General features: G+C 35.7%; 2 protein-coding genes across 3 annotated transcripts; both read left to right on the top strand.

The window, feature by feature from the left end:
• Positions 1 to 541: 541 nt before the first annotated feature.
• On the top strand, positions 542 to 6,320 carry LOC110615723 (mitogen-activated protein kinase kinase kinase 5). Its single transcript, XM_021757770.2, has 11 exons — positions 542 to 1,395; positions 1,814 to 2,623; positions 2,712 to 2,799; positions 3,075 to 3,137; positions 3,233 to 3,396; positions 3,677 to 3,752; positions 3,867 to 3,926; positions 4,007 to 4,132; positions 5,025 to 5,234; positions 5,378 to 5,478; positions 5,585 to 6,320. The coding sequence occupies exons 1-11, from the start codon at positions 995 to 997 to the stop codon at positions 5,802 to 5,804; spliced, it is 2,319 nt and encodes a 772-aa protein (XP_021613462.1). The 5' UTR covers positions 542 to 994; the 3' UTR covers positions 5,805 to 6,320.
• Positions 6,321 to 8,119: 1,799 nt separating this feature from the next.
• Positions 8,120 to 19,395, top strand: LOC110615811 (CST complex subunit CTC1). Of its 2 annotated transcripts, XM_043956753.1 has the most exons (17): positions 8,120 to 9,360; positions 9,513 to 9,631; positions 9,902 to 9,976; positions 10,068 to 10,146; positions 10,283 to 10,345; positions 10,436 to 10,513; positions 10,679 to 10,879; positions 11,605 to 11,709; positions 11,810 to 11,895; positions 12,010 to 12,088; positions 12,276 to 12,704; positions 12,862 to 13,500; positions 13,594 to 13,685; positions 14,994 to 15,201; positions 15,363 to 15,477; positions 18,221 to 18,555; positions 18,836 to 19,395. In XM_043956753.1, exons 1-17 carry the CDS (start codon positions 8,254 to 8,256, stop codon positions 19,007 to 19,009), a joined length of 3,984 nt encoding a protein of 1,327 aa, XP_043812688.1. In that variant the 5' UTR covers positions 8,120 to 8,253; the 3' UTR covers positions 19,010 to 19,395. The 2 variants fall into 2 exon arrangements, with proteins under 2 accessions (XP_043812688.1, XP_021613630.1); XM_021757938.2 differs by having other exon boundaries at positions 8,121 to 9,360; positions 11,810 to 12,088.
• Positions 19,396 to 21,289: the final 1,894 nt, after the last annotated feature.

A 21,289-nucleotide genomic window follows, 5' to 3' on the forward strand; every position in this document is an offset into this window, starting at 1 on the left:
CTTTTATTTTTTAAAAATAAATTATAAATAAGAGTTAATAATAAAAAAATCAATACTTTTAATTTTATTATAATTATATCTGTATTATTTTTTTATTTAAAATAACTTAGATAATTTTATAAATTTTTAACTATATAAATAATATTAAATTACATTTGATTCGACATTAAAAAAATAAAAATATAAAATAAAATATAAAATTTTTAATAATTAAATTTAAATTTTATTAATGTGACGTAATGATATTTAGTCTGATAATTTTATTAATTTTTTAATATATAATTAAAATAATTTTAAAAAATTAAATTTTAATTGAAAAGATATAAAATATAATTAAAATAAAAAGTAGAAATTTTTTTGCCATTACCTCATTATATAATCTTAATTTATGTGGATAAAATACGAGGCTACGTACCTTGCATCTTTAATTTTATAACATGTGTAAGACAGAGTATATTATAATCTATACAGACTCTGTAAAACGTACTTAAGCCGTACGCACACGCGTCGTAAGATTTTTATATTTGTCAACCTTGACTTTCTGCTTCCCGCGATTCCAAAACCTCCTCTCGTGTCTCCACCAGCAGCGCCGCCGCCACTACAACCACCACTACCACCACCACTACCGCCTCGCGTGACTCACGGATTGACTTCGCTCGTCGTGTTTCTGACTCGGATTTCTCCAACAAGGCCGCTTTGGCTGTTTATTTTTAAACATTTTTTAAAACTGTCATATTTAGAGATAAGAATGATTCGATTGGTGGAGTTAGGTTGAAAAGACTGGTTAAGAGTTTTGAGGTCAGATTCTAAGGTACCAATCCTCACTGCTGACTAAACAAATTCAAATTTTAGAAAATTTTTTTTTCAAGTAATCGAAGCAAGAACTAAGAAGTATCCACGGCCTTTCCTTCGTCTATGGCTGCAGTGATTTCTTATTCTTTCTCATGAAGCCTTCGACCAGTCCGCTTTCCATTCTCCCCCTATCTCTTGTCAAATGCATTTTTTTCACAAAACTGTTCCTTCTTCTTCCTCTTCGCCGTCTTCTTCTGTTTCTTCAAAACAGAGCAGTGGTAATGCTGGTAATTTATCCAATAATCGCAGCCAATCTTCCTTTACTCAGAGGAGGCTCACGCGACAGAGGAAGCTCAGGCACGTTAGTGATCGTGAGCTTGGCTTGCAGTTGATAGATCCTTCGAATTCGTCTCCCTGTTCACCTGATTCCGCTCGAAAGCCGCGGTCTCTTGGCTACTCCGATCGCTGGTTTTCTTCTGCTGTTCCGCAACCGTTGCCGCTCCCTGAATGGCATTTGACCAAGAGACCGGAGCCTTTGGGCTCGAATTTCGGGCAGGGTCTTCTTGGATCACCAGAAGAAGGGCCGAGCTCTACTTTGAGGAGGTAATAAGATCCTTTTACATTTTGTTGATCAATCCTTTATCCAGATCCCCGTCCTATTACTAATAATTACGAATTTAAAAGATAACGAGTAATAAATGAAATCGAAAGCAAAAACTATATTTGGCCTGCTGCATACATCTCTTATGGCAAGTCAACCGTAGATTAAATTGGTAATAAACTATTTCTAGGTGAATTTAACCTGAAAACTTCCCTTAAACTCGTCCTCGTGTGATCAAATTCTATATAACAACTATGCCACAGGTATGCAAACTGTTGTGGTTTCACTCTGTATATGGTGGTTAAATCTATCACTTCGTGTTGCGAATTCCGTAATGATTGGCGGTTGACTTGTATGTATGCGCATGGGGTTGTAGTTGTACTGATCTGCCTTTGTGTTTTTCCTCTCATGAACTATCAGGAAGAGTGCAGATCATGTTATTGCAAAGTTTGCTACATTATCAAGCGATTGTCATCAGAGATTCTCTCAAGATGCTAATGATGATGGTGCTAATTACAACTTAAAACTGAACATTGCCGCTCGAAGTGCTCCTACAAGTGGTTCCTCAAGTCCTATGGCCAGTCCACGAAGATCAAATGCGGAGGAACTCTCTCCTGGCGATGCTACAGATCTATTCAAGTCTTCAAGCAATTGTTATAAGGGAAAGTCCCATAATCTAAAAGTTGAAAGTTCTAAGTATAAGTTGAGTCAGATTGCTTCTCCCAGGAGTGCTCCGACAAGTGGTCTCTCAAGCCCTGCTGTTAGCCCACAAAGATCAAACACTGGGGACTTCTTACCATCTTTTGTAGCTTCACAAGCATGTCATAAGTGGTCAGCTTCAGAGGTTCCGGACTTCGATAGGCGTGCTGGTCATAGTTCACAAGGGTCATCACTGAAAGCCATGCATAGCCCAGATCATTCTCCATTTCATAGCCCATCATTGCAAAGTCCCTATCTTCCCAAAAGTCACAATAAGTTTTCATTTCCATCGCATAATAAATTGCTTCAAGGGAATTCTAAAGAGTGGCCTGACAGTAATAGTCATTTCAGTGCTCACCCGTTGCCCTTGCCTCCTGGAGCTGCACCACCAGAGTCATTTATGCCATCTCCACCGGCTATTCTCCATCATACAATAGAGAATACAAATGTATCAGTGAGAAAAACTCAGTGGCAGAAAGGAAAACTTATTGGCCGTGGTACTTATGGAAGTGTTTTTGTTGGAACTAACCGGTATGCATGTATGCTGAAGCTTTAATATTTTTGTTTTCTTGAATTTTTTCAGTGGAGAATTACCAATTTTTTCATTTTATTTTGACAGAGAGACTGGAGCTTTATGTGCAATGAAGGAAGTTGATATCATCCCTGATGACCCCAAATCTGCTGAATGCATAAAGCAGCTAGAGCAGGTATGTCCAAAAGTCCTTATAAGCAATGCTATTGTAGTGTGATAACTAGTAGGTGAAGTGTCAAGAGTACCACATTTAAAGAATGTACCAATCCCAATGGAGGACATGTTTAACATTTTGTAATGATTGGTCTAGACGTTTCTTAGAAGTTCCTCTTCATGTTCTAAGCCCTTTTACTTGTTATATTAAGAAAATGCAGCAGCCATATGATTCACAGTAAATATAGATTTAATTGGGAGCATTTTAAATTTCTTATTTGTAATCTTTTTGTGCAGGAAATTAGGTTTCTTCAACATCTAAAGCATCCAAATATTGTGCAGTATTATGGCAGTGAGATAGTAAGTATTCCTTCTGTTCTTCTAGTATTCTGTTGAATCCAAATGTTTATAAATTATTGCAATTTTAATGTATCTGGGGAGAACTTTTTGTTCAGGCTGATGATCATTTTTACATATATTTGGAGTACGTGTATCCTGGATCAATCAGTAAATATGTCCGTGAACATTGTGGAGTCATGACAGAATCTATAGTCCGCAATTTCACCCGCCATATTCTCTCTGGATTGGATTATTTGCACAGCACAAAGACAATTCACAGGTAAGTGATGTGTGATAAAGAGGAAAAACCAACTTCTCCATTATCAAGCACTTGTCATGTTATGCCAAATACCATCTTCATTTAGCAAACAGTATCTTGTAAAAATGATACCATTATCATCAGTGGGCATGTTGCAAAAGAGTAGAGTACTTTTTGCAATATACATCATCCCAGTTGGTTGGCTTTAAGCACTTTGTGGAATCGTGATGCTTTTATTTGTCATAAAGTTTAACGTTTCCAACCGTGGAGTTTTAGTGATTCAGAGAATTGTGCTCCGCAGGGACATTAAAGGAGCAAATTTGCTCGTTGATTCATCAGGTGTTGTTAAATTGGCAGATTTTGGCATGGCAAAACATGTATGTTTTAATATCTTTGAACATCTTTTGTTCTTATGACAAAAATAAATTCAGTACTCATTATTCTCCCTGTGTGTGCATTTTAATATTATTTTAACTTTTGCTCCTTTTCAGCTAACTGGACTATCATATGAATTGTCTTTGAAAGGCAGTCCACACTGGATGGCTCCAGAGGTACTTCTTGTTGAAAATATTTGTGAATCTCTTGATAACCTTTAGTTACAATTTCTTGTGAACTGGTTGCTTTTTTGCAGGTCATAAAAGCTGTGATGCAGAAAGATACCAATTCTGATCTTGCTTTGGCGGTTGATATATGGAGCTTGGGTTGTACCGTCATTGAGATGTTTACTGGTAAACCACCCTGGGGCAATCTTCAAGGGGTGAGCTCGTAACTAGACTATGCTTCTTTTTTTATACAAAAGAAAGTTGTGAAATGCCTACTGTTTAGCCCTCCATGTTGATTTGACCTTACTAATTTGGACTACAAAGAAGTGATAATTGTATTAGAAAGTTTATCTTCAAACTGTTGTCTCTTCAAGGGCTGAATTCGCATTGTGACTTAAATTCCTGTACAGAATTCCTGATGGTGTCTGTAACCATTTCCACAGCACGCACATTTGTGTTTGATGTTAAAAGCATCTCCTTGAAGGTGATGGGAGAGATTACAGAGAATATGTTGGCATAATATCATCCAAATCTAAAGGCTCCCCTACCTGAACAAACTTTGTGCTCAAACTAGTTATATATATAGACACACTAACTTCAGCAATTAAGTAAGCTGTTTTCTTTAAACAAATTCCTTCTCAAGGAATACAAATTCTGATCAGAGAGAAGGGGGGGGGGGGGGGAGGATATGAGTCACATCACTAAGCTCTTCAGATAACCAGAAGTAACTGCACCCAGACCTGGTTTTCACATCCTTCTTGTTATTTTTGTCAACACTTGTGATTGCAAACATTTATCCATTTTGTGCTTGACAATAGCATCTTTCTTTACTTAGTGTTATCGACTCTCTTACAGATGAACCTCAAAATACATCAGTATCATTTTGCATAACACTGTAGGCGTGTTAATTGATTCTTGATTTATTTTTATGTTATTAAAGCATTGAAAATGGAAATGGGGGATTATGCATTTTTCTTTTCTTCAACTGAGTTTTCTAATCATCTTTGCCTCCCTATGTTTGTTTGTTTGGTAATTCTGTTACAATGGTGCACACTCGTGGGTTTTCTCCTTCGTCTCTTAATTGTCTAATTCTCTTCTACATATCAGCCTCAAGCAATGTTCAAGGTTTTGCACAAAGCTCCACCTATACCAGAAGCTTTGTCTTCAGAAGCTAAAGATTTTATCTGCTGTTGCTTTCGAAGAAATCCTGCCGAGCGACCGTCTGCTAGTAAGCTACTTGAGCATCCTTTTGTGCGAAATTCCAGTGAACTCAATGTGTTTGCTTGCAGACAGGCACTATCAGCAATAAACCTCATGGCAAGTATTGAGTGATAACCTCATAGCATAATCAGCCTGCAGATGGGCATTCTTTCTGCAGTTGATGAGCTCCAAAGTGGTCCATTTTACTTTGAGAAATGTATATGGTTAGTATACTAATTACTCATGTGCTGTTTCTATAGGATAAATCACAAAGGTCCAGAGATTGTGCTGCACAAAAGGTTGAGTCGATGCCAACCTCTCCGGACACACAAATTATGAACGATAAAATTCCAAGCAGTAGGTAAATATATCGGCATGCACTTAAGTTTCTGTTAGATGATACTTTTTTTAAAAAAAAAGTAAAAAAATTCTGATCTGGTTTCTTGACTTTTCCCCAAACTCCACAGTGAATCCGGTCAACAAGGTCATGTCAACACTGCAGTTTCTCATCACTCTCCATGTTCCCCACTTGAAGTCCTCCCTCGTGTATCTAATACACCACCGGCTTATGACTCGCATAATTTCAGCCCTTCTTCAAGAATTTCCAGCAACATGCCACTTGGTGCTGTGAATAACCATCCTTTGGCTCTTTTAAGGAGTCATGGGAGGGAAGTTTCACATATTTGAAATATCCGCTGGCTTTGATCTGGAAAAACTTTTCTGTGTACAGCTAGGTAGAAGCTAGCAATCGACTAGACAGGCACAGAACCCCTTGAAGATTTTCAAATCGCATTTTAAGGTTTTAATGGCTCTCACGAGCTAGAGGTTCAGTGTATCATATCTATGCTCTTGATGCAGAGAAAATTTCTAAAACTTAGAAAACTAATCAACTGGGATGAGTGTGCTGGTCATTTCCATCATCATCATGGTGGCTAGAGCTTGTGCAAACTGCAAATAGGATGGGCTGATACTTTAAGCAAACAATTTCACGAAGATGGAAGAAGTGGGCAGGGAAAATGGAAATTATTTCCATGTTAGAAAGATATGACGAACTAAAGGTAAACGTGTAAATATAGGAACCTTTTCTTCCCACAGTTTGATTCATTTATATATAGAAAATGTTGTTTAAGCTGGTTTCTTTTCATACCAGCCATGTATGTTTTGGCATTAGAATTTTATTAGTTATCCATCTCTGTTCCTGAATTATTTGTGACGAATGTAGAATTATTACCATGATAAATTATAATGTATCCATGCATCGGAAAATATGAATTTATGTAGGTTGAATATAAATTTATTTTTAATAAATTGTCACGTTAAGGTTAATTTTATTGTATTTTTTGGCATTTCTATGTATAAATATTATGTCTGTTACTACTTAGAAACGAGGGAAATTTTGTATAAAATGATTATTCTTCTAATATAAATATTCAAATTTGTTTGCATCTATCAATGGCTTTAGCTTTTAGCAGTACTATATGGTCTATTTTGTCAGCTCTGAAATTTCAAATTTTTGAGCTTGGTCAGCCTCTAACACTGGGAATCAGCATTTAAAGAACATCACTGCTATCTTTTTGCTGATTCTTTTTTTTGTTTTTTGCTGGAATTAACCGCTTGTCCTTTATTCTTGCTATTTAACTTTTTAATTTTTTTTAATTGAAAATTAGGAGAAAGATTTTAAAGGATGAAGAGTCAAAATTAAATTCCTTTTTCCCATTCCAATTCGGAAACAAAGGCCACCAGGGGAAATATATAACTCCTTTTCCACATTAAACTTCACTTTATAATTTAATAATATCACCCATCTTTGGTTATTTCTCGTTTTGCACCAAATGAGTTGCCACATATTCCCACCCTTTGAAATTAAAATTTCGTAAAAATTTAAAATTGATTTTTTTCTAATAATTTTTTATTTAAAATAAAATAATTCAATTATTTTAATTTAAAAAATTTTTATTATAAAAAAATAATTTTTAATGAATTTTACAACAATTTATTTCTTACAAAAACAAATCATATCAAGTGGAGGGAGTCCATTTTAAATTTCGTAAGGACATCCAAAGCATGTCTACCATTGACATTTTTCAAAAGCATTTAATCCTCCTCAAAGTCTGAGGTGTCAATTTTCCCCCATTTGCTTTTTAAGTTGCTGCAACATCTCTTAATCACTGCATGTTACTGGTAGATCTGTTAATCAATGGATTCGTATTTGATGGTTTTTCTAATCATGAACCCTAACGAATCTATTTAGCAAGATTATTTAAACTCAACTAATACTCAATTTAGAAGAAAGTAAAGTAAAGCTTTTCATAGTTTTTAAAATTTAGTAATTTTTATTATATTTGAAAATGGAAATTTTTTTAAAAAAATTTTAAATCCACCAATTTGGTAGATAAAAAACAAAAAAATTTTAAAGCTCTTCCAATTATTATTTTTTTTTTCCCCAAAATCCCAAACACAAAGGAAAGGGAAAAGCGGCCCAGAATAGATAGAGACGAAGAACTAATGACTTTAGTGTCAAGCAGTTTCTGAAAGAGAATCAAGAAGACTAAAGGACATAACCAACAAGCAAGAACAGTAGGCTTTCACGTTGCCTTGGACGATTAGAGCCATGCCTAAAAAGGCTATCAGGAACTGCTTGCCAAAAAAATGAACATGGAAGGTATTGACCAATTGATTCTCCAAAAACTAGGCCATGCAAGCAAGGAAGGTATTCATCGAGAGACCCTAGAGATTGCCTCCTGCAACCTGCAAGACCCAAGCATAAAACACAATAAAGGAAACAAACACAGAGTACCCGAATGCAACTAGGAGTTGAAACATAATAAGCACAATAAATTTAAAACAAGCTCTCCTTTTCGATTTCCTACGGATCCACTGAAATCAATTTGAAAGCATCAATGTATATGAATATATTTTAATAAATATCATATTTTGATTTATTCATATTAATAACTATTGTAATAATTTTTTTATCAATTGAAATACGAACCATCAATTTATTAGTCCCGGTGGACTGCGAAGGAAAAACATTTAAAATTCCCCCGACAAAAGTTCCCGCTCTGTTCCTTCTCATCTTATTCACTCTGAAACTCTGCTTCATCAAATCCCTAGTCTTGTGGAAGAAGTTTTAAACATGGGAGAAACTGAAAGGCTCCTCACAATCTCAGAGCTGATCCGTCGTGGTCGGCCATTCACGGCGGCATTCTCACTCAATTCCTCGCCGACCATTTCTGTTTCTCGTCCATCATCCAAACCAATGTCAATGTCGGATGAAAAACCCCAATCCCAACCTTCATCTTCTGGTCTCTCGTCTAAATCTAACCCTATACCTAAAATCCTTGCACCTTTGATTGGACCGGCGATCCTTATTGGAACCCTACTTCTTCCTGCTGAAACCCTAAATTGCCCGAACAAGAATTGCTTTCAGTTCTCGGATGGTTCATCCACCATTTGCTGCGATATTCTCGATTTTAGTGTCCGTGCAGTCGGGAAGAAGATTCATGTCCTCGCTTGGAATTTCATTCCTCTAAAACATTCTGGTGGTGGATTTTTAGAGATTATCCGATGGAATTTTCCGGATTCAAGTAGAAGCTCCCTTTCCCGCTGCTCCAGTGTAGATTCTATTCCTATTGTTTCTGGTTCTCCTTCCCCTCCTACTCCTATCGCAGACAATTCCAAGGCTCGTTGTCTCGTTCATGGTCCAATCGAATCAATAAGTCCTGTTACACTCGTTCCATGTTCAACTGGTGCTAGCGAGACTAACAATCTTCGCGGGTTTATTGTACAAATTAGAGTTTGCGAGTGTAAATTATGTAATTCTAAGGAGTCGATTACAATTTTACATAATTTAGCTCAAGGACAGCATCCTCATTGTTTTCTACAACCTTTGTTTGTATATTTCTTTGGTCCTTCTTGGAGGTGGCATCCTGTGATTACCAAGCTTGTAGGAAATGTTGTCACGCTATCAGGGCTTAAAAAGAAGTTGGTTTTTATAGGGAAAGAGGAGTCTCAATTGATGTTTGTAACCACAGAAAATTCTGTTTTGCATTTGCCGAGGTTATCCAACAAATGGTCACCATTTATGAAAAATATTGTGGGAAAAGGGGAATGTGGTGCTTATACTGGCGTTGTCAAGGGTGTATACATGCGAGGAATGGTAATTGAGCTGGACAAAGAAGTGTGGCTTTTACTATCTGATCAATTGCTAACTGCACCACACAGTCTTAGGGTTGGCGCCATTGTAAGTAAAATTAGTTTGTCCAGCTTGTAAGTTGAAAGCAAAAAGAAAAATGCTTAGATGCTTACAATTTTATTCTGAACATGCCAGATGATGAGTCTACAAAACAAAGTCTCTCTCTCTCTCTCTCCCTAATTTGTTGGCTTTTGGTCCAGATTTCTTTGAAGAATGTGCATTTTGTTAATCCAAAATTCACTTGGACGCAAATGCTCATACTTGGGACTTGCTTAAAGACTAGTATTACTGTAGAGTCATTCTCACCATTGGAAACAGGGTATGGGCAGATGAGATTTTCTTTCACCAGTTCAAGTCTTTTACATTTTCGAAATTATCATGAGCCTGTTGATTTTATGTAGAAACAGAATGAATATTTCAGAAAAAGTCCTGACAAGTGTACTATGCTAATGTTGGTTGGTGGAGTTGTTCAAAGTAATGGATTTGTCCTTTTACTGTTTATGCAAAAAATGTTTGGAAGCTTTTCAATTTTCTGAAGACATTTAACCATGCCCAACATGTATGATAGAGATACAATTCTGTGCTGCAGGTGTAATGTAGTTTACCAATCACAAAGTCAGCTGGGGAAGTTTATTGATTCCTTGAATTATTCTGCCAGGCTATGGTATGGAATTCTGAAAACGTGCTTCTAGGAAATATAGTGGTTTCCCAGGATGATCTCAATTCATTTTCTTGATGTGTGGGTTGAATTACAGGGTAATACTCGTTGTTTCAAGTTTTCGCAAGAAGTTTGCTGGAATTTTGTCTGAAAAAGATATCTTGGGTTCAAAACATGTAATTTTATTTGCTTTATGTCTTGCTAGTGTATAAAAAATTTCTTGTTTTACTTTAAGCCTTTTCGTTCTTTTCCACAGCTCTGCTTTTATATTTATCTGCTAACTTGATGTGGATGGTTGCAAGGTGTCACCAGAAGGAAGGACTGGCTCAGATGTTTTCTAATTCACATTTACCTCCATCAGTGACTCGAGCTCGGGTAAATTGGTAATTTCACTGTTAGATGAACTGAGACAAGTCTTACTTTGTGTTTGGTTGGCATCATCTATGACAACATTTTTTTTGGCAGCATGGAATAATTGAAGAATTATGCAAGCACAGCTCATGTGGCTGTGATAGTGAAGCATATTGTGCTAACCTGAAATTGGTTAGTTCAGAATTCAATGCACTGAATTTATAATATTTTAACCATACCTTTCTTCATCCCATCAGAGGGCATATCTAATTTCACTATAAAGAGTTGGCATAGGTTTTGGTAAATTGTTGTAATGAAAGCGAGTGAACAAATTATCAATCTTCTTTTCACTCTTAGGTGGCACCTATCTCTACCTTTCTCCATCATTGTGAGACCATGTGGATGAGAGCACCATTGCAAATGGAGAGAAATTTTCACATCTTGCATGATGATACTCAATTTAATCTAGTATCATTTAAGGGAAGATCTCCTAGTATGACACTAAGGAGGATGTTTCGAAGTGAAGATATAGGTGTTTCTCTTCTTGGAAGCCTAAAGGTTGGTGATTTAACTTCATCTGTTTATCAGACTATTAATCAAAGGAGGTGTGACAATATTTATATATGATTGCAAATAAATAGTTATTACCCAGCAATTAACAAAAATGTTTTTTTTCACTGGAAAATTTTTGCTTTGCCTTATTATTATTATTATTAAGTTTTTGGTACAATGGGAAGAATGCTTTGGTTTATTATGAACACATTTCTGATATAAAAACTTTTTTCTTGATTCAGATTTTTTTTCTTTTTTTAAAGAAAGAAACAGCTTGTGCGACGCATGGATTGACTAGTTTGTGCTTGAACTTGTCCATACAACCACTTGTTCTGCTTTGGTCAAATGTGAACCATTTTAAGTGCATAAGGTTGTGTGAATCTATGAATCAAGCTTTTTTGGCTTGATGATTTAAGGAATTTATGAAAACGTTAAAGAGAGGCTGTAGGGCTTTCTGATCCGAGTCTGATTCAAGTTGTTTTTACCATAGTCTATAGGGCTCTTCAAGTGTTATCCAACATCTTTAGAGGGCACTACCCTCTTTCTATGTTTTTGTTTGTAGTTTTATGTTCAGTTTCTTAGGAGGGTTAGTTGGCTCCCTAATGTACTCCCATTTTTCTTTCTAAATAGAAATTCTTCTTACAAAAGAAAAATCTGATTATGAGGCCTTTTAATTGCTATTTGCTGGTTTTGTTCTCGTAATTACTCAAGGACTTGTATTGTTCATCCAGATTTCCCCATCTTCTGGAAGGTTGCAGTTAGTTGATGCAACTGGGAGCATTGATGTCATAGTACCTGATCTCCCATCTGGTTGGAAGTCCGATGGCTTCTATGAGGTTATATCAAATGATTGTTCAAAGACTTTGATTATCCTGTCCTAAGTTGCTCGGATGTGTGAAAATTTATTGATCTTTAGTCACTTAATTTGCCTTTCAGGTTATAGACTATAATCTAATTATGGAAGGCACGCCTAACTTTGTGGATCATCCAGGATTGCCTGTCATGGAGTCATTCTCATGCAGGCATATCTTTGATTACACCCCGTTGGCAAGAGAGATGAATTTGACAATTTATATCAATTTTCACTTAGGCAATACAACTTGCAGTAATCTTCCCTTTTATCCTTGTGTGGACAGCAATTATGAATTTATGGAACTTCAAGGGGGAAGATTTCATCTGATATGTATAACACACAAATATCCTGTGCTACAGAAGGTATGGTTTTGTCTTTGTAAGTAGTTTTTTTAATGTTCATTAAGTTGCTTAAATAATATACATCTGTTATCTGAGATCCTTTAAATATATATCAATTTTTTCTTCTTCTTCTTCTTCTTCTTGTATTTTTTTTTATATATTTTAGTTGCCTTTATAGATTACTGATATTGCATATCTATCTCTGCAGTTTAAAGGTGAGCCAGTGATAACAGATTATTACACTGCATTTGCTGAGGCCATTATCTTGCCCTGGGATCTGTTTCTTCCTGTGAAAGATGGAGCTGTGCTTCCCGTTAATATTTCAGGGGATTGGCTTGATGAGCCATCAGAACATTTTATCATTGAAAATTACCAGGAACATCTGTCCTATAAGAAGCGTAAAATTGATCAGGCATCAAGCCAGGCTTCTAAGGGATCCAATGAGGGGGAATGTGGAAACTTGAGTTCTCTTGAAATTCCATGCTTGGCTACTGTTAGAACTGCTTATAGTTGCAACTTGGTTGATTCAGGAAAACTGTGCTTCACAAAATCTAAAGTAAAAGTTGGTGCTGACTGTAAACTGAGTGCACAAAGGGTGTTGCTAGAATTCAATTCTGAAAATTTTTCCAAGTATCAGGTAGGATTCTCTTTTCTTCTCCTTCTTCTTCTATCTTTCCCTATTGTTTTTAGAATTTAGCTAGTCTAAGGATGATGATGTAGTTGTCTTTTTTTTTTTTGTTCCAAAAAAAGAAAACTCTGACAATGTGGCTTATGCTCTCTAATATGAATGCCAGGTGCTGCAGATCGGCAGTTATTACATCATAAACCACCATCCAGAAGAATCCTTCTGTATTGTTAAGGACTGCTGTAGTGTTAATTGTGATAAAGTTTTTATATCTTCCAGAACACACATGTGGGGACTTTCTTTCTCTTCTGATGAGGTAGTCACACATAATAAAATGTCAAGCCTTCCTTCTCAAAATGATTATTCTATAAGGTGTAGAGAAGTTCCTCTAAGTGATCAAGTTGAACTATTCTTGAGGTCCATCGGTAATTTTCCAGAATCTTCTTCAGATGTTTGTCTTCATCTCTCTGCCAATGCAAAGGTTTTTTTGGAAGTAAAGCTTAATGAAGCAAAAGAATCACACATTGAGCCTCTTACGACACAAGAAGAGACTTCAAATGATTCTCCTAATGTTTTGACCACAATGTCTTCACCTAATTTATCTTTTGGATCTCTTGATTTTCCTTGCCTTTTTCCAGAGGGAAATTTGACATCCGTGTGTGGAGATGTGGTTGACATTCATGGTTTTGACTGCAATTCTGCCAATGTCCATTTAAGCTGTGAAAACTTAGATGATGATCTTCACATGAAATTCTTTCAGGGAAGCACAAACATTTCTCGTATTCATGTTTTGGTGGATAATCAAATGGTGATTTCCTATTTGCATGTGTGCATGAAGTTGCTTATTTGTTATTTATTTGGAAATAAATGTTTCATCTTATTGCCTCTTTTATTGCATTAGGTGAGCATTTTAGGTTCCCTTAGCAAACATGCATATCTTGTTGGATTTGGACCTGGTGTTAATGCAACATTTCATCGAATTCTCAAATTGAGGTATGCTTATGCATGCTATCAAATGACATGCTTGAACTTTAATACTTGAGTGAGTGTTTATCTGTCTTCTATTTATTATATACATACTGATATCACCAATGCTTCCATGTTTTAAAATTTCAAATTTGTTATATCATTAAATCTCATTGAATGAGTTGGATCTTTGTGTACACCAAACAAGGGCTATCTGAGATTGGATAATCTATTAGGCTGGGCTACAAATTGATAATGGGATGGCACATGTGAAATTTGATATTGTTGGAATATGAAGGCGGGAACAAAATGTCACATCAATAGGACATGAGAATTGTAAAGGACATATGTGTTGGCAAACCAAACCAAAACGGCTTTTTGGTGACAGGGAGCCTAGTTCAAGCACAATTCTGCACGAAGGCCTGCCTGTTTGATGGTCCTCAATCCTAGGCCATATTTCTCAAAATGGCATTAGAGTAGTGAGGTCTAACAGTTATAGATTCAAGACTTGAAAATATGGTGGAGATAGCCTGAAGGATCTAAACCTGTGAGTTGAGCCTAACACTAGCCAGACTAGAACTGTTGTGCTAGTCAAAGAGGAGCTGAACTCTTGGGGAAGAGCAAAGAAAAGCCAGAACCAAGTTAGATGTGTCACCCTGTGTAATGGCAAGTGACAACTAGGCCTTGAATCTTGAGTTGAACCCAGTTGCAGTTGAGGGGAGTGTTGGAATATTGAAGGTGGATACAAAATCCTACATCACTAGTGTGTGAAAATTATAAAGGGCATATAACTGTTGGCAAACTAAACAGAGATCGCCAAGGCCAATTTTGTGATGGGGAGCCCAATTTAGCATGGAGGCTTGCTTGTTGATGATCCGTATCCTTGGGCCCATATTTCTCAACAACAAGTGTATTCAGCATCAAATTGTTCAAACTGTTAGGATGAGGGTACCATCTGCTTTTGTGTAACCCAGGCATCGGATCAGAAAAAGCCAAACAAATTGCATTAAAACCCATCTTTATATGGATAGTCCTGATGTTATTTTCTTGCTTTTGATCACAGAGCATTGAATAATATGATTGTGTTACGCCCATTAATTATACTTGCTATAGCTTGAGTTGTGGACAATGATATTTGTTTCTATATGTGTTATTTGGTGTAGTTGCTGATTTAGCATTGCAATGATGGTATGCTATTTTATTTATTAAATTTTCGTCTATCGACATCTCCCCTTCATATGTTGGCTGTTTCTAATAATTGCTCCCATGGCTGGTTCATTTATTCTAAGTTGGTATATTCTATGTGCTAATAAATGGCTATTTCACGTTTTCCAGGGTGGCAAATAAGTTCAAGCTGACACCTGTATCATTTATTGTCTTGAACTCCATAAGGGTTGGTAATGGACCATATAGTGAAAAATCTTTTAAAATCTGCTCTACATTGTGTATGTCATCAGCTGCCTCTTCGGACAATGTTTCTTCTGGTATTATTTCTGAATTCATTCAGTGCTCAGATTGCAAGCCTATGCGATTTAGTTGCAGGGTAAGCTGTGTTGGATCCATTAATCGACAGGGTTACTAGTCTGGGCTAGTTCATTTCTAAGTTAAAATTTCCTTTTATTTGCCAATTTTCCTAATGGCTAAAGTACTTTTGATAGCCTGCAATGCTGCTAACTAAAATTTATCTGTTTGTCGTTCTGATAGGTCGTTGCTCTCCATGTATTGGTTTTGGAGAACAATATAAAATATTATGGTGTGCTTTCTAGAGCTCAAGCTATGCCAAACTTTGTTGATATTCCGCTTGTGGGTTTTGTGTTGGGTGAGTTATTTTTATCCATCTAAAGTGAGTTATTTTATCCATCTAAGGTATGCTTTTATCATGGTAGAACATATGGGATAGTGTTATTGCGATTTTAGAAGTGATGATGTTACTCTCCCGGGGTGTGGATCGTGTGACATGATGGTTGATAGGAAATGAGCTTATTAGAGAGAGCTCTTAACACCTTAGACTTGTTAATGAGAGAGTCTTAAATCTCATAATATTAGAAATAAATTTTGCTTGTTTTATTAAATAAATTAAATCTCTTATATAGTGTAGATTCATATAATCATAATACTTCTAATTAGAGTATAAGTCTAATACAAGCAACTATTAGATAAAGAAGTCCTAAGATAAAATAATAGAAATGTAACAACAAATGTATAAGATGAGATACTAGAGATAAAATAATAAATAAATACAATCTGTTTTTTATGGATGTTATCTATCCGTTATCCATAACATCACTCCCTGTAAAAAGAGCTTTCTTGAAAATAGAGCTTGTCCTCAAGCTCAAAGGTAGCATATGCAGCCTAGAAATAATTGTTCGACTCCTATGTAACTTCAGATTCAGGACAGTCTTGTCAACTAACTAATAATTTTCAAATTTGAGTGTTTAGACAAAAAACAATAACTCTACGTCCCTTTTTATCATACGAGGAAAAATCAACTTTGGCATTTTGGGGCACCACAAGTACCTTTATTCTCTCATCATTTATTGACTAAAATTTTATTAGCTACTACTCGATATATTTTGGTTCTGGTTTGCCTCTCTATTGAAGGTGTGAACTTGTTCAAAAATTTGTTGTGGTGAGTCATTCAAACGTGATTGTTGTGTGAAATTCAACTTCTTTGGTAAATTTATTGAATCACCCATGACGACCTGACGATCGGCTTTTCTTCCACCTTTTCTGCCAAAGTTAAATGCTTAGCTATAGTTTCAAGCAAAGCTCGTATCTCTTTTTGTTCATGATATTGGTGTTGATACAATCCTTTAGATAATTGGATATAGGAATCCAATTTCTGTTGTAAACTGGATTGATCTCTCATGATACTTTGCTCTGATATTAAGTTGCTCTGATACCAAGTTGTTACACTCTCGGGATATAGATCGCGTCACGGGATGATTGATTAGAAAGGAGCTTTTAACACTTCTGACTCGTTAATGAGAGAGTTTTAAATCTCACAATTTTAGAGATAAATTCTGTTTGTTTTATCGAATAAAATTAAACCTTGTATACTGTAGAGGTTCATCCAATCATAATACTTCTAATTAGAGTAGAAGTCCAATACAATCAATTATCAGATAAAGAACTCCTAAGATAAGATAACGAAAGTCTAATAACAAATGCATAAGATAAGATAAGATACTAGACATAAGATAATAGATAAATATAATCTATTTACTATGGATTTTATGGATTTAATCTATCCGTTATCCATAACAGATGACTCCTCCATGCTAAGCCTTTATGGAAAACTTGCATTGGTTTTATGCAAATGAATTTTTTAAATTGAAAATTGGCTTTCAGTAATTCTGTTTCCCTCTTTCTCTGCTTCTCTCTTGTAAATATATTGAAGTGGATTTGGGTTTGTGGTGTTATAGAACATATTCAATCAAATTCCAGTTTGGAGATATCTCTCCTGTATTTTAAGAAAAGATAGGACCAGCAGGCTGATGCTGATACAGATCAAGGAACAATAATGCAAATGGTAACTGAAAATGGCAGAGAAAGGCTATCTGAATTCATACTCCAGAAGAAACTGATGATTACAATCAAAGTTCAAATATCACAACCAATAGATACCAAAGGGTCTGTTTGGCATTGTTTTTAAAAACTATCATTGAGAACAACACTTTCTTAAAAATACTATTTAGAAAACATTAAAAAATAATTAAAAAATATTTGACTTAATTTAGTCATAACAACAACAAAATAACAACATATCTTTTCCTAAACTTCTTTTTTCAATAGTATCTAAAATGATACTTTTTCTTAAAAGCATTTTTTTAACCTCCAAACTCAATGCCAAACATGCTCTAAGAGATTTACAAGGAAATTCCCTAGTCTAGCTAAAGCCGAAAAGACAAAATGGCTCGATAGATAATGCCTTTCTCTCTGTTCTCATTCTAATTTACAGTCATTTCTGCTCAGGTTGTTATTCTGCTATAGCACCTGTCTTGCCACCTGAGCCTTTGAATTTTCTGAGAGCTGCAACTGCAATTCCCGCAGCTGCAATTCTTCTAGAATTCCTTTGCCACTTGAGCCTTTGAATTTTCTCCTGAAATACACCTCCAACTGTCTTGGCCCAATTGGCATGGCTGGCCCATCTGCTGTTCACCCCTATCAGATGCAATATCACTTGTGAAATTGTTGCTAAAATCTCAGAATTAATCTTAGAGCATGAAAAAGAAACAATGTCATCTTGTCACCGGTTTAGAGATGTGGTTTGTTCAGAATTTCTTGGTAATAGGGTTCAAAAATTTTTTAGTCCTGTTAATTGTCATGAATGATATGGAAGTGGCCCATGCAAACACATAAAGACGGTTGTCACAGTTACAATATAGATGGTACTGTGATTTCAAGGGATCTAGTCTTTTGTTTGATGCTTTCATTTTTAGTTGGTTAGAAGTCTCTGCTTTGCATGATCTTAGTTCACCTACATGAGCTGTCCGCTGTGAAGATTTTGTTTCCTGATTCTGATGCTCTAGTAACTTTATTTTTCCCATTTGCACTCATAGATGATGGATCGTCCACATGTTGTTGCTGGGCTAATGGTGAAAGAGCAGCAACTCTGCTGAGGCTGCATGAAGAACTCCCACTGAGGGCATTTGTAAGCAGTGGCTGCACGTTGCAGTGTGTGGGAGTAGACAAGAGTTTCACGAAAAGTACTATGTTTCATCTTGAAAGAATTTTAAGGAAGAACAGTAGAATTACTGTCAGAAACCATGGATCAATAGTAGATTCTTCTTATCAAGACCTTACTGTTTCTGTGAGTTCAGAGAATGCTCTCAGCACCTCAGATGAGAATCTCCTGAAATTTATAGTCTTCAATTCTTGTTTTGGCACATTTTGGGTGAGTATATATTCTAAAAGGAAGATATTCATTTGAGAAAAAAATCTACTGCACAAGGACTCAATTGAAATCATGGAGAAGAAAATTTTCCACAAAGCCATTAAATTTTGGACTTGCCAGCTAGTATTTAAAGTAGAAAGTTTGCCATACATTCAGAACAGTAACAGGAGACCTGGAGTTAACTTTCCATGCTTGAACATTAATATTCACAAAAGAGTTCCTACTTTTCTCTGAACTCCTGCTGATACTGTATAATATTTGTTTTTTTCTTCTTTGGCAGACCGTGATTGCTGGTGTGATGGATCCAAATGCTATTAAGCAGTTGGAGAAAGAGCATCTGCTAGAACTGGAGACGGCAGTGCTTCCCATGCGGAATGTATGGGCTATGGAAGTCCAATACACGAATGCTCTTGTTGAGGCCAGGAACATGATTGAAGAGTTGATAAGCAGGTAATTATTCATACTGCGAAAATTTGCAAGTATGGCTGAGCTGTTGCTAAAGTTATGCACTTGCTTTCTTCCCCAACTTTTTGCAAGTGTAACTTCCTGTCGCATTTCTAAGATCCGTTGTCCTTGCCTCCCACATCCATAAATTCTTGCTTGGATGGCCATTCAGGTGAGAATCAATATAATGACAAATCTGGGGACTTTGTACAGACGCAAAACCTGTAGGGTAACTTCATACAGATGTACACTAATGTAATATGTACGTGTTGTTTTGACCCTAAACAAAGCTTGAATGATGATCAGCCAACTTCAACACTTCTGGAACTTGGTCATTGAAGCATGGTTGAGTTGATGTACACATGGGTTAATGTAATATGATTCGTCTTATCTCAAGCACACGTCTCCTTTAGGTTTGCTTTATGATTGGTTCCTGAAAACAAATGAGATTTCAAATTGTCTATTTGGTAAATGAGATATAGTCAGCCCTAGGAACAGTATGAGTTTAGAATCGACATTTATAAACTACTAAAATTTCCTTCACTCAAGATTTCAGAATCGCATGATTTTAATAGTCGGTTTGTTTCAGCTTGGTCAATCTCTTGTTAATTAGCATGTAACAAAATTATAGGTTATAGCTATCATAAGCTTGACCTTGTATAAGAACAGGTGTGTTCGGAAAATTACCCTATACCATGCGAAAAAAAAAAGCAAAAATAAATAAATCAAGTCACAACTACAAGAACACTCCAGTTAAGTGGGACACCCACACAAGGTGTTCTCATATAAGGTCGATTTTGTATTTGTTGTGACCATGTTTTACATTATATTTGAATTCTTATGACTAAAGATTTTCGAGACCATGAAAAAACATGGGAAAAACTTTCTAGTAGATAGATGCACATCATTACTGGGTGGTTTCCATATTAATTCCCTTTGCAGATTTCTTTGGAAGTGGTAGACAACTTCCTGTGAGTTTTGGCAAATCAGAGACGAAAGTAATCATTAAGCGAAATGCCTATGATCTGGTCAGTTGGTTTATTAATGGATTTCTAGTTAGATTATGGATAGCAAGGATTCGTAGATCTGAATTTCTCAACGTTGAAACTATTTAACAGTAAATATTTATCAATCTTTGCTTAATTAATTGAGATCCTGGCGGATGCAAAAGGGATAAGACAAAAATCAATTATCGTTGTGGATCAGATGTCATAATTTGCCTGTCTAGAATGAAAGTAATGAAGCTTATATCTGAGTGGGAGAAGGGCGAGATGCAACTGTATAGCTAATGTTGTGGACAAATATCATCAATAAGGTTGGTCAAATGTTAATGTGGGAGTATCTATTTCTATGGCACCTTTAATTCTTGCATTATTTACTGGTATTGTAACCACCAAACCTGAACATGAGAACAGCTTGTCATCAGACATGACGTACGCCTAAGATGCACAAATTCTGTGGACTGCGTGCCCTGTTTCACCAACTCTGTCGAATTTATTAAGAAGCATGTGGGTCTTTAAGGAATTTTAAGCAATTTGAAAAATTATCAAATCAAATTCCAATTCCACTAAAATATGCTAATAGAAGTAAAATTCATTCCAACTCTCACATATGATGGGTGCCATTTGCGGTATCCCCGATTACAAAGACTACGCCAGAGCTTCAAAGGCTTGTGTAGGCTTTTTTGGGTATTTTTTCCTTAACAAGATTGTTATATTACGTTAATGTTGCTTTTACTCCAATGATAGAAAATATATGTTCCTAAATCTGTTGATTGGTTTGTAGATGCTTCGTTAAAGAAAATTTAAAATAAAAATGAATTGTAAGGTGACAAGTGCAAAAGGACGAACTTGGATCAATCATGGAGTCATTGACCCATAAAGTACTATTGGCTGTGGTGTTTCATCCAGGTTTCGACACTAGCAATGGATTATGAGAAGAAAACCATTAACATTTTAAATTGAGGAAAAATTATGAGAGAACTGTGCTAAACTTCTATTTCATAATTTTGTCAAATAAATTAGATTTCAAACAATAGAAGCTGGTGATTGTAGTTCTGTTAGAAGAAAAAACAAGTAAAATAAAATTGATAGAAAAAAGGGCAAAAAACAATGATGGTGGATACAGTTTTTCACAGGAGGGTTTTAATATCATTGTTGGTAATATTTTTTAATTCGGTAGTAAGGAACTTGAGAGTTTTTTTTAATAAAATCATTAATAAATTGTGAGAAATTTTAAAATACTCGTGGTCAATACCCATCAAAATTTGAGATAGGAGTAATAAAAAATT

Source organism: Manihot esculenta, chromosome 5, assembly GCF_001659605.2.
Source record: "Manihot esculenta cultivar AM560-2 chromosome 5, M.esculenta_v8, whole genome shotgun sequence".
NCBI classification, from domain to species: Eukaryota; Viridiplantae; Streptophyta; class Magnoliopsida; order Malpighiales; family Euphorbiaceae; genus Manihot; species Manihot esculenta.